The sequence below is a fragment of the Fopius arisanus genome, unplaced genomic scaffold (genome assembly GCF_000806365.1).
Source record: "Fopius arisanus strain USDA-PBARC FA_bdor unplaced genomic scaffold, ASM80636v1 scaffold00097, whole genome shotgun sequence".
Classification (NCBI taxonomy): Eukaryota; Metazoa; Arthropoda; class Insecta; order Hymenoptera; family Braconidae; genus Fopius; species Fopius arisanus.
The window spans coordinates 372,457-384,528 of record NW_011887836.1 but is presented as its reverse complement, the minus strand read 5'-3'; the positions used below and the strand labels follow the sequence as shown (position 1 = coordinate 384,528).

General features: G+C 40.8%; 3 protein-coding genes and 1 long non-coding RNA gene across 4 annotated transcripts in view; 2 read left to right on the top strand and 2 right to left on the bottom strand.

The window, feature by feature from the left end:
• Positions 1–12,049, top strand: part of LOC105270935 (uncharacterized) — a 21,475-nt gene extending 9,426 nt beyond the window's left edge. Inside the window, exons 2-3 of the long non-coding RNA XR_892610.1 lie at positions 11,560–11,676; positions 11,742–12,049. This is a non-coding gene — a long non-coding RNA (uncharacterized lncRNA). The remainder of the gene's footprint in view (positions 1–11,559; positions 11,677–11,741) is intronic.
• LOC105270933 (kanadaptin) lies at positions 114–2,950 on the top strand. Its single transcript, XM_011312176.1, has 3 exons — positions 114–328; positions 531–1,521; positions 1,647–2,950. Exons 2-3 carry the CDS (start codon positions 808–810, stop codon positions 2,922–2,924), a joined length of 1,992 nt encoding a protein of 663 aa, XP_011310478.1. The 5' UTR covers positions 114–328; positions 531–807; the 3' UTR covers positions 2,925–2,950.
• On the bottom strand, positions 2,953–4,144 carry LOC105270934 (uncharacterized). The gene is made up of 5 exons (XM_011312177.1): positions 4,004–4,144; positions 3,647–3,790; positions 3,478–3,584; positions 3,293–3,401; positions 2,953–3,218 (listed from the first exon to the last, which is right to left on the bottom strand). The coding sequence occupies exons 1-5, from the start codon at positions 4,050–4,052 to the stop codon at positions 3,130–3,132; spliced, it is 498 nt and encodes a 165-aa protein (XP_011310479.1). The 5' UTR covers positions 4,053–4,144; the 3' UTR covers positions 2,953–3,129.
• The window catches only part of LOC105270936 (roundabout homolog 2-like), a 146,765-nt gene continuing 139,365 nt past the window's right edge, over positions 4,673–12,072 (bottom strand). The window contains exons 4-6 of the mRNA XM_011312178.1: positions 10,503–10,900; positions 7,197–10,241; positions 4,673–6,862 (exon numbers count right to left, since the gene is read on the bottom strand). Coding sequence (XP_011310480.1) covers positions 6,699–6,862; positions 7,197–10,241; positions 10,503–10,900 — 3,607 coding nt within the window. The 3' untranslated portion in view covers positions 4,673–6,698. The remainder of the gene's footprint in view (positions 6,863–7,196; positions 10,242–10,502; positions 10,901–12,072) is intronic.

Below are 12,072 nucleotides of genomic sequence, written 5' to 3'. Positions count from 1 at the left end.
ATACTCCGTGCATACGCACGCGAACCGTCCGTGCGCACAGAACACCACGGGCAGTCTCAACTTGACGTGATACGATAATTGCGAAAATTCTTAACCTAATAAATAATTCTCTCTTAAAAAAACAGTACAATCATGTAAAATCCAATAGTCAGTGAAAAATAATTGATTGAAGAGAATTTAGCGTGTGGATTTTGGTCTTGACCATCAAAAACACTTCGATTGGATCTCTGAAACGGGAATGGGAGTATCAGATACATTGAATTATGTTCTGTTTTCTAATCCCGTCAGCTCGAGTGCCGGTTCGTTTACGAAAACTGCTGCATCAGCTGTAAGTCGCTGTTATTTTTTAATAAAAAATAAGAGGAATCAATTTATTTATTGTTATTGCCTGATTTTTGGCGACTGAGTAATGCTTCTATAGTTTATTCTATTTTTGAAACTTTGAGGTCATGTAGATACCACACATCCCATAAACCAAGGCCATATTTTACATTTATTCCTGCTGTTTTAAATTATCATTTTTTAAATAGTCCCACCAGTGCCGAACAGCTGCAGAGTGGGGATGACATGGAGATGAGGGGAAGGTGATAGTGACCGCCGCGCTGTCTCGTGCCGCCTGAGAGAACTTGTCCCCTGTTTTTGGGAGTGACAACACCTGCTTGTATCATACCGTATATTACTGCAACAAGTTATTCGCTCTAACCTCTTTCCAATATTATTTACGTTTCGACAGGAAAAAGTCAAATAACCCTAAAAATATTAGATAAATACAATAAATTGTATCGGCGAACATTGAAAATATTAGAAATGGAACAAAGTGATGAAAACGCTGAAACATTGCAAGGCTCAGAGTCTCTGAATGTTTCGGAAATGAAAGAGAGTAATAAAAGTGAATCAGTGGTTAAAGAGTCAGTTCCTGAAGCATTCAAGAAGCCAACGTTGATGATCGGTCCTCGACGAGGGAAAATTTCAGGAATTCGTTCTCTACCTAATGTTCCAGTACATGTTCCATGTGAAGATTCACAAGACAACCAGAAGGAGAAGAATGAGACAGATGATATCGAACCTGAAAAGACTGCACCAGCTGAAGAGAAAAAGCCCTTGCCTCTAGCTTATAACGAACCCTCCTGGTCTGGTCGTCCTCCATCAGGATATAAAGCCGAAGTGCTCAAGTCTGGAGTTATTTTGAATACAATTGAGCTGTCAAAGCAGAGCTTTTTCGTCGTTGGAAGACTCCCAGTCTGCGATATACATCTTCAGCATCCAACAATTTCCAGGTATCACGCTATCCTTCAGTTCAGGGAGACTGGGGATGCGAAGAATGGACCCGGATTTTATTTGTATGATCTGGAGAGCACACACGGAACCTTCTGGAATAACTGTCGAATCAGACCGAAGACTTATGTAAAGTTGAAGGGTGGGCATATGATCAAGTTTGGATGCAGTCAGAGAAAATTTATTTTGTTGAGTCCACCCGATGATGAAGAGGAGGAGTCGGAGTATTCGGTGACAGAATTGAGGGTAAGTTTCCTTGAATTAATTGATTAGGCCTTTTGAAAAAAAAAGTTGGCAATGGTTTCTTCTTTTTACTTTATCCAATTAGTACCTGTGGCATGATAATGATAATTTATTGTCTATTTTTACAGGAACAAAGAAAGCTTGAATTGATGGAATTAGAGAAATTGGAACAAGAGCGCCAGGAAGAGGAGTCAGAGTTGGAGAGAATAAGAAAAGAGAAGGAAGAGTCTGAAGGTGTAGACTGGGGAATGGGTGAGGATGCCGATGAAGAGACTGACTTGACAGAAAACCCTTATGCTCAATCAAACAACGAAGAATTATTCCTGGACGATCCCAAGAAGACCCTGCGGGGATGGTTCGAGAGAGAGGGACATGATCTTCAGTATCAGACTGAGGAGAAAGGACTGGGTCAATTCCTCTGTTGGGTGGATCTGCCTATTGATAATGGACGAACTGCTAGAGCCGAGGCTCTGGTGAAGGGTAAGAAAAAAGAGTCTGTGATTCAGTGTGCCCTAGAAGCCTGTAGGATCCTTGACAGACATGGCTTGCTGAGACAGGCCAACCACGAGGGTAGGAAACGGAAGTCACGAAATTGGGAGGAGGAGGACTACTACGACTCGGACGAGGATAACTTCCTCGACAGGACTGGAACTGTCGAGAGAAAACGTGAGCAGAGGATGAGAAATGCTGGCAAACTCGATGCCAAAGTTGAAACTTACTCGTCGTTGATCGAGAAGCATGAGGATGTACAGAGGAAGATAGACGGCATTGAAAGTGCCCTGGAGAACCATCGAAAAGCCAAGAGTGCTCAGGATGATGAGTCCAATGAAGATGCTTTGGATGCTTTCATGTCGCATTTGAGTACTTTGTTACTCAATAAATCAGAAATCGTCAAGATGAAATCAGATTTGGTACGTCTACAGAGGGAAGAGGAGGGATTGAGAAAACTCATTAATATCACTAAACCAGCGAATTTGCCTGAACTAAAAGCCACTCCAGAAGCGAAAAGTGAGGCGAAATGTGAGAAATCGCAGAAAATAGCAAAGCTTATGGTTCAAAATTCAGAAGAGATTACTTCTAAGGAAAAGAGTGTTTACAGTGGGAATCGTTATGGATTGATAAAGCCCAGCGAAGTTGATAAGCCACCTGCAGAGGATGTTCTAGAAGTTAAGGAGTCTACGGAACTCCAGGAGGAGAAAGTTAAAGGCATTGCAGAGGATATTTCGACTGATATTATTCCCAAGCAGAAGAAGAGAAACAGCAGGAAGAAAGCTGATAAAATTTTCAAGGACATCGGAAAGAATTACCCTGACAACTTGGATAGTGAAGACTACTCTATGTGGGTTCCTCCTGTAAATCAAAGTGGAGATGGTAAGACCAGCCTCAATGATAAATATGGCTATTGAATATTCATGGAATATTCATTCTGTAAGATAATGTAAATAGTTGTTTATTCATGATTCACTTTTGTGAGAACAGTTCAACATTTTTAATAATAAAAATTCAATAATTATGTCCTTAAAAAATGAATAAAAATTATGCTCGTGAGTTAGAAGTAAATGTCAATGATTTTATCTCAAGTTAAGTAGTCAATTAGTTTTTAGATTGCATTTATGAACCACCACAGCCACCTCCGCGACAGGCACTGCGTTTTGGGGGCTTGTAGTTCCTAGTTGTATCTCCCATCAGTGGATTGTATTCTGAAATAATTGCAAAATATATTGAAAAAAAAAATTCCTGATGAAAAGAGATAATTAATAGCTCAAATGCGCACCATTGTATTTAGGTTTCGATGTGGATGGTCCTGATTGAGTGTCCCCTAATCTGTATGGTCCGGTCGAATTTCTAAATTTTTCAAGTTCTCGAATTTTTTCGGCTTTCTCCTAAAAGATTTGATAAGTCACTCATGACATCCCTTAAACGTGTGGGGAAACTCAAACCCTTAAATAACTAGCTTACAGCTTCTTTTCGTCGTTCTGCTTCCTCAAGAGTCTCGTTGTACTTCGACTGCATTCGTTGTCTCGCTGCTTCAATTGCCCTCAATCGCTCCTCTTGTAGGTCAGGATCTATTGGAAAAATTAATTGCAATGGCAGTTGTGTATGATAAAGATAATAATCCAATACTCACTCTTTTTGTATTTAGAATCATACTCTTGCTTGTCTTTTTTGTTCTTCCAACTTTTGTATTTTTCTGCTATGTATGGAGAGGCGAAGAAAAGAGCCACTAAAACCCCCAGGATGTACCATCCAACCGACGCTATGGCAGCCCAGACTGAATAAATAAATATCAAAACAAAATTAATAATTCGAATAAGTATTAAACTTTCATCCCAACCAGCAATATTGACGGAGGAAATTATTCAGCAGAATTTCTTTATTGACATACACGTAATGAGTCTAACCTACAAAATAGGAATATTACTCCAAAATAAACTTTCTTCTTGTCGATAAATTCTAACGGATTAATTAACGAGAATTTAATTACCTATTGGCAGATATGAAGTTCTAGTGGGCAAAATGTCCGCTTCGTCCATTGTAATTCGACTGTTTTTGATGTGAAGCACTTGAAAACGTCAGTCTGCGTATTAAACGTCAGTTACTACTAGAGTCCATTCAAAAACTAAAGTAACTCAAGCGAGATATTGAGCATACGATAAGAGTGTTCCGCAGTTCTAGTAGAGAGGATAGACTTGAAAAAACAAAACCCAGAGAATTATTAAATAATTTGACTGTACGAAATAAATTTTAGAGAACAATTGAAATGGGAATTTTCTGTGGAAATTTTTGACAATTAGTAACTAAACATTTGGGAACCAAATACGTTTCTGGTAGTAATCAGAGATTATAGCGCTCTGGTTTCAATCAAATTTCATTGGTACAGCTGAATTTTCTTATGATATTAGTGTGAAAAGGAACATTTTCGTGCACGCTTTACGCGCAAAAAACTCCGTCTTCACTGTGTGTAAAGTGATATTGTACGCTCGTTTCGTCTTCGCGACACTCTCACACCTGAGTATTCTCCATCCATTTCATCCCTTATTCTCCGTGAGGACAAAATGAAAACATGGACGAAAGTCACTCCGGTGAGGGAAAAACCGAGAAAAAAAATATGAGGGAAGAGGGCGGGGAAGACAAGGGAATAATCTCGAGTCAGTGAAATTTTTAACATTACGTTTTATTTATCGTTTATTAGTGTAATATCCAATGATATATATACGTATATGTACCCACATCGCTGCATACATATACATATAAATATGTACACGTAGTACTTGACAATAGCGATTGTTATAAATTATCTACAGTCATGTGTTTTGGGTGTCTGCGGGCTGTTGATCTCATAATATTATGCCTTCATAATAATAGAACTCACAGTTCTCCCCATGATACAATCGCCCTATATTTCTTTTTCTTTTATAATAAATAAATTATAACCCTATATAAAACATTTACCTTTCGCCATTTCCACGATATTTACACTGTCTAGGGGGTAGAAGGAAAATGCATTATTCATTTCTTCATTAAATAATATAATTGTATGATAACACTCATCTCAGCCTTTAGTGTACACTTCCGAGCTAATCCGGCAACGCAATTATACAACCCAGTCTTCATGTTAGTTTGATGTATTTTTCACGGATATAATGATATGAATAACGTGGCTGTAGCTACAATGTCTACTTCTTCATCTCCATGCATGCCCAGTTACAATTTAATAGTACGTGTGCACCTAGGCTCCCTTCGAACAATTATTCAATCAAATGGCTTATTACAACGTTTATTTTACAAAACTATACGGGCCATTCTGTCAACTTTCGCGAGATTCATTATCAATTATAAAAATAATACATTTACTCGCACCCTGCGCTGGCAAAATGGCTCGATGTTCTCCAGCAATAAACTCTCACCTCAATTATTCTACAAATCACTAACTAAGATGTTCGATAACGAGTTGTGATTTATTCCTTCATTTCATGGATGGATTCTGCACAGTTGTTGATTTCAATACAATTGTCGAGTATTTGGCAGAGTAATTAATGATCATTAATTTTTCTTTTATTTTTTATTGCCGGATATTCACAAGTCTCGGAAGTGTGGCAGTGATAATAAAACATTGCCAATGACAATACTCGACTCGATTGTATGGGATTACTCAACTCTATCAGCCAATTTAACATTACCTAGTTCTAGTATATCGACTAATTACATTTAATTTGAGCGATTACATGGCATCGGTATCTACTTGTCTTATGTGAACGTCACCGAAAATAAGGAGTAAGAAAACAATGTACAAGTTTTATATTAAACCACACTAGATTGAATTAGCTAATCTAGATTAAATATAGTACGTCTTATATTCTGTATTCACAAGTGTTTATCTACAGTTGAGAAGGTTATTAACGCGGGCAAGTATTTGTCTCAGGTAAAAAAATGCAACGGAAAGTCTCAACGTATTAATCACGAGATTTAATGAATGAGGGTTTAGTGATTGATACTTTACAATTGCCCTACTTCTTCGACCTCTCAGAGGCCCTCTGGAAGCATCAGAAGTTTATGAATGCACCTTCGAAACATTAATAAGCAGCGAGTGAAAATCAAACGCTTTTTAAATCACATTCTCACTTATTTGTCAGGATTTAAACGCAGTGTGGCCTTACCTTAGCGAAGTTTTCCTAAATCATCGCTCTATTTATCCCCCTTACTTATCGATTACCAGACTTAATTCTACTATTAATTAATCTAGTGACTAATCCCCATTAATTAACTTTTTACAATTCTTTACAAAAAACACCACTTGATATGATAATGCACCTTCATTATTCTCAAACGTACTATCAGTGAGTTATTTCATTTGTTTCTTCTGGAAGAGATACTGTACGATTAATTCATATCGAATAACTTGTATTTTTGTTCTCTTATGAGTTAGGAACGTTATATCGAAAATAATGTCAATTATTTGTCTTGACGAGGGAGAAATTTTACAAGCTAGTGAAAAATAAATGCCGCATTTTTTTTTTTTCATATGACATTTATCAAGGAATCAATGGCAATTCCCTTGTCAGGTTCAATATTGGCTCACTGTGGCTTGTCGCTTGTGGCTTGTCTGAGGTGAGAATAGTGTGTCATTTATGTTTGGTGAAAATAGGGTGGTGTTGGTTTAGTTGAATACTCCATATTGCTTAGCTATCTCGATGGTCGCTCAGTCTAGTTGTCTCGGTTGGACCGTTTGGATTGAAGAGGCTGTTGAGCTTGTTGTACCTCTGGCTTCCTGAGCTCGACATTGTATTCGAAGCTGATGAGTTGTGTTGGTTATACCCAGGCCTCGGAAAACTAGGCACTTTGTCTGCAATGATACAACAACCCAGTGATTACTCCCATTGCCATCGTTCGTATCCAAGAATCACAATTATAATCACATTACAATGACAATAATGTGCAGCCGTTCACATGAGAAAGTCCCTTGCTAGCAATATGGAGATAAGTACATAGGTGAATTCCTTGTGAAATTCTGCACTTTTTTACTCCAAATAAAACTCTTCAAGTTGAAAATTCGCGGATTTATGAAAGTTCAAAGTTTTAAACTAGAGGCGCGCACATGATACCTTTTCATATAGACGACTACATATTGAAATTAACTTATGAAAGTCATACCAATTATGAAAGAATAAAATTAGTACCTTTACTGCGATTATGCCTGAGTCTCTCCTGCGAGTTTGCTGGGCCGCACTGTCTCTTCGGAATACACGAGTAATTGCTGTCACTGCTGTACGTCGGCGATGACGTTCGATTAGTTCTCCTCCGTGGGCTCCTGTTGTTTCTGCTCCTGGAGCTATTCCTGTGCCCACAGCCAGTACCAAACTGATTATTATACTCCATCGTATCAGCATAAAGGCAACTGGACTCTGAGCACGAGCAGCACAGTTCAGAGTGAGTATTAGAATCACACGATTTTCTGTCCCAATCCTCATTATCCGGCTGATAGAGATTGTCATTTCTAAATATTTCATCATTGTGCCGATAATCATCACTGTGAGAGCTGTGATTCGGAAGATTTGGATGGCTGTATCCACCGTCATGTGATCGATAATCATCTTTAACACCGTTTTGATGTCCATAGATGACAGATCCACTCTCGTACTCATTCTCCTGATTCTTGTAGTCGTAGTGGCTGAAGCCCTGGGGAAACGATGGCACCGGGGGTGGATTGGTTTGAGGTGGTAGAGTGGTATACCTTGCCTGATGATTCACGTGACTATCGTGCTGCTGGACGCCATTCCATGGAGTCGGTGATGATGAAAAATTGTTAGCCACTCTGACAGGTGGGGTCGGTGGACTCTGGGAATTGGTTGAATTCGTGGCGTCCAGGTCGTTTTGTACATTCCTCTTGCCTAGGTGAGGACTGAATGCAGCTATTTGTTGCTGCATTCTACTGGATAATGACGTTCCAGTGGGTGGTGGGTGCTCGGGGGGTGGTGGAAGCATGTCACACCAATTTGGCATCGTCTGACTCTGTTGATTATCATTGGTTGGCATTCTGTACTGGGGTCGACGCTGGATATCTGCATTCTCATCGGTATAGACACTGCTTGCGTTGTCACTACTCGGTGATAACGTTGACTGATTGTGATCCTGGTTAGAGTCGAGATTCGAGTAGTCTGGTTTGACGCAGGAGTCACTTGAGTTTGACTTTTGACCACTTCCGTCCATGGAGTCAGGACTTCTGTTGCCCACACAAAGGGTTGTTGTAGCGTAGGGCTCCGGTGGGGCCTGAACTGGTTTTCTGGCATTATAAAAAGTCGTAAGATTGACCTCAGCGTACTCAGAGCCCGCCATGCTCACGATTCCAGGGGCTAGCATCTGCTGATTATTCAAGAGCTTCGTCTCGCAGTCTTTATCAGTCCCTGATCCCTGAAGGGTATTCGTTGGTCTCCAGCCTCTCTCCAGCCACAAACTGTCCTTGTTTAATTGACAGATATCACTGGCTGTGCCAACAGGCACATTGAGATGGCCCAACTGCTTGCTCATTGCCTGCCGTCTGCGAACGTAGAGAACACCAGCCAGTCCAGCCAGAATAGTGAATACCATTGTGATCATTAGGATGAGGAACCAAGTCTCTGAAACTATCGATATGCCGCCGTGACTTGGGTCGGTTTTTGGAGGCAATTGCGTCAATTGTCCGGGATCCATGTTGAGAAGAGTGGGATTTGAAAAGGGGCCCAGTCCTGCTCTCGTGGATGCCGCTACTCTAGCTGTGTAGAGCCCACCAGTTGTCAAACTATTGATTATAACTGACGTCGTCGAGGCATTGAGGGACATCTGTCCGAGAATTTTATTGCTGCTGTTGCTTTTTATTTGAATCCTGTATCCAATCAGCTCTCCATTCTGGTCGCTCTTCGGTGGAGCTTCCCACCTGACGAAGGCGGACGTCATGTTGATCATTCCCACGTGAACATTCTCCGGGGATCCTGACGGCACGTCCTCCAACGTCGTCGAGAGTTTAACATTACTCGGTCGTCCTTCTATTGTCTTGTAGAAGGGGACGAGGAAAAACTCATACATCGTGTATTTCTTTAAATTTGTCAGAACGTAACTTGTCGCACCAGCATTCATAACAGTGACCATCTGATACTCAGGCTTGTCAGATATCTCGCGATATCTGATGTAGAGCCCCTCAACAAGATCCCCAGCTCCCAGGATATCCCAAATAATTTTGACACTCGTGCTCGTCAGGGGCTGCACCTCCTTGAGATGTAAAATTTCGCTGTTGAGTCTGTCTCTCGCTCGAATCAATTCAATCTGTGGTACTGAGTACTGATTTTGACTGGTAGTATGGGCCACATCGGAGAGAGGACCAGGCAAGGAGAGCCCCTGGCTGTTCTCCGCCCTCACGAGGAAAACGTACTTAGTGTCTGGCTTCAATTCTGGGACAGTGTAAGTGTCGTCAGTAACTCCCGTGGCAGCTACAACCCACCCAGTGTTGAGATTGCTACTGAAGTACTCAATGTTGTAGCCTATTATTTTACTCTTGCCCTCGTGCCCTGGGCTCCAGGTTAATGTCACTGAGGTACTGGTGATGTTGACAATTCTTGGTTTACTGGGATTTTGGGGGAGTGCGGACATATCAGGTGTTTTATGGAGAGTAGTCGATGCACTTATAGCCAGAGTTGCTGACCAGGATGTATTTCCGGATTCTGACGAGGCAATGCATGTGTACAGACCCGAGTCTGCTGACTGTAGCTCGTCAATGATGAGAGTTCCATTGCTCGACATGGTGATTCGATTACCCAGTGAAATGAGAACACCGTCCTTGTGCCAGTGGACACGGGGTGTGGGTGTTCCAACAGCACGACAAGGTAAATACGCAGTGCTCTTTACTGGAAGGGTTTGATTTGCCGGGCCGAGTTCAATTATTGGTGGTGGCACCTCCTCAATTGGCATTACTTGCAGGAATATTGTTGCTGTACTAGCACCCGCAAGGCTTATGGCACTGCACACGTAGTGGCCTTCGTCCTTCTTATTAACTTGCTTTATGTGCATTGAGCCGTCCTCGTTTATGGTGTATCGAGATTGGTAGACATTGCCCGGAAACATGAGCTCTTGTGATCCTTCTCGGGACCAGAATATTGCGGGCTTCGGTGCCCCACGGGCAGAACATGCGAATGATACGTCTGAGCCTGTACTCACTATCTCGTCCTTTGGGAAATCCGTGAAAACTGGACGCGCTGGAGAACAAGTAAGAAACAAACTAATTAATTCCAGTATTTCTCAAATTGATTATTTATAAACTAATTCAGATAATTTCACTGATTGAGTAAATTTCCCTTTTGATTTGTCTGCCTAAATTTTTTTTTTCAACTTTTCAAAATTATTTGGAAATGATTGCATGCTCAGGAAACTTTGTGAATTATGAATTAACGATAAAATGCGGGAATTCATTTACATTGGATCTTTTAAAATCCAGAAATAATGAATTGTTTACTTACAATGCACAGTAAGTGTTGCACTCGCGGAAATGGCGCCGACTCCGTTTTCAGCATCGCAAATGTAGGTTCCAGCGTCTTGCGGTGTAACGCGTTCAATTTTAAGGCTCTTATCATCAAGAATATGTGCGCGACCAATGGGCATTTTTCCATCGTGCCTGCGCCAAAGAATTTCCGGTGGTGGATCACCGCTGACATGACAAGCAAATTGAGCGGTTGTATCAACCAACACTGTCTGATTCTCTGGGGTCGAGAGGAATGAGGGCTTGACGTGAACTGTCAATGTTGCCACTGCCGACTCTTTATCACCCGCCACATTGTGAGCAATACACTGATATTTTCCCTGATCCGTCTGCCTGACGTCGGATATCATCAGGTTTCCACCGTCAACCAGAGTTATCCTGGAAAAAGCCAGAATCATTAATCAAATTATAGTTTAACTATGGATTTATTGACGTGTTTGAGGGTGCCCCGATGTGCCCGATGGTCGGACAATATCGACAGTCTACTCTATCTCACTGATACAATGCTCCACAATACAGTACCAAATCGCAATTAAGCGGCTCCGTTGAAATTCAACGGAATGCCACACAACACAGTATGTATTGGTATAGTATCCCTGACACGACCCTCAACAACACCGTGAAAATCGATGGCTTCTCGATTGTGTCCTTTAATTTATAGTATCAATTAATTCGATACTGACACACCAGAAAATGCCGCCTGTGCCACTCCTCCACCCCAATTCAGTTCGATCCCGTCACGATTTGATCAATTTCTCTGGATATCACTAATTCATAAAATGGCTCTCAATTGAATATTTAAGGACCCTCCTAGCTTTTCCTCTTTCCGTAATTTTTTAAAATTCAACAGACCAGAAATAGATAAGTTAAATAAACCGATCGATTATTTGTGAAAAATTGGGGTAAACGTGAAATATGTATGCAGATGACATTTTTAATAGCTGCAAGATGGTTATTCTCTTAATGGGGTAAAATTTTTAATTAGGTTTACACAGTATTACGTTGGAGATAAAAATGTTTTTAAAACTGAATTGCAGGAAAAAGCGCCAAGGGAAAGACCACATGTATGTCAAGTAAACAAGACGACCAGCGGACAGGTACGCTTCATGTCCAAGGTATAGCTTACGAGGAAATTAAATAGACGTTGCCAAGAGGTAAAGGAAAAATAAGCTCATTAAATTAAAGTAAACATCATGACTTGGTCAATTTTCTTTTTAAGGCGGTAATAAATGAGCTCAACGAGTATAAATAATTGGGTGAATTAACTTGGATGAAGATTGTCGTTTGGTAATTTGTCCCCAATAACGTGTGAATGAGCAGTGGCTTGGACCCTTATCACCGTAATCTGGAGTACCCAAAAGAGGATGGAGTTATTGAAAATTTTGTACATGGAGTTGAGAAGAATCTAAATAATGAGTTCGTCTCGTCCAAGCAAGGTTGGACTGTAGATAACGCAGCAAGAATTATGGGAGGACATCCTTTAGCGCCATTCTCATGCAAATGCGCGGTAGATTATGGGTCCTTGTGTCTTCGGATTATTACCATTGGTC

What these genes read in the sequence shown, in the direction of transcription:
- LOC105270933 (XM_011312176.1), top strand. Translation starts at nt 808, where the DNA reads ATGGAACAAAGTGATGAAAACGCTGAAACATTGCAAGGCTCAGAGTCT. An exon ending in ATTCGGTGACAGAATTGAGG is followed by an intron (nt 1,522 to 1,646) that starts GTAAGTTTCCTT and finishes CTATTTTTACAG; the next exon opens with GAACAAAGAAAGCTTGAATT.
- LOC105270934 (XM_011312177.1), bottom strand. Translation starts at nt 4,052, where the DNA reads ATGGACGAAGCGGACATTTTGCCCACTAGAACTTCATATCTGCCAATA. An exon ending in TGATTCTAAATACAAAAAGA is followed by an intron (nt 3,585 to 3,646) that starts GTGAGTATTGGA and finishes TTTTTCCAATAG; the next exon opens with ATCCTGACCTACAAGAGGAG. An exon ending in CAGAACGACGAAAAGAAGCT is followed by an intron (nt 3,402 to 3,477) that starts GTAAGCTAGTTA and finishes CAAATCTTTTAG; the next exon opens with GAGAAAGCCGAAAAAATTCG.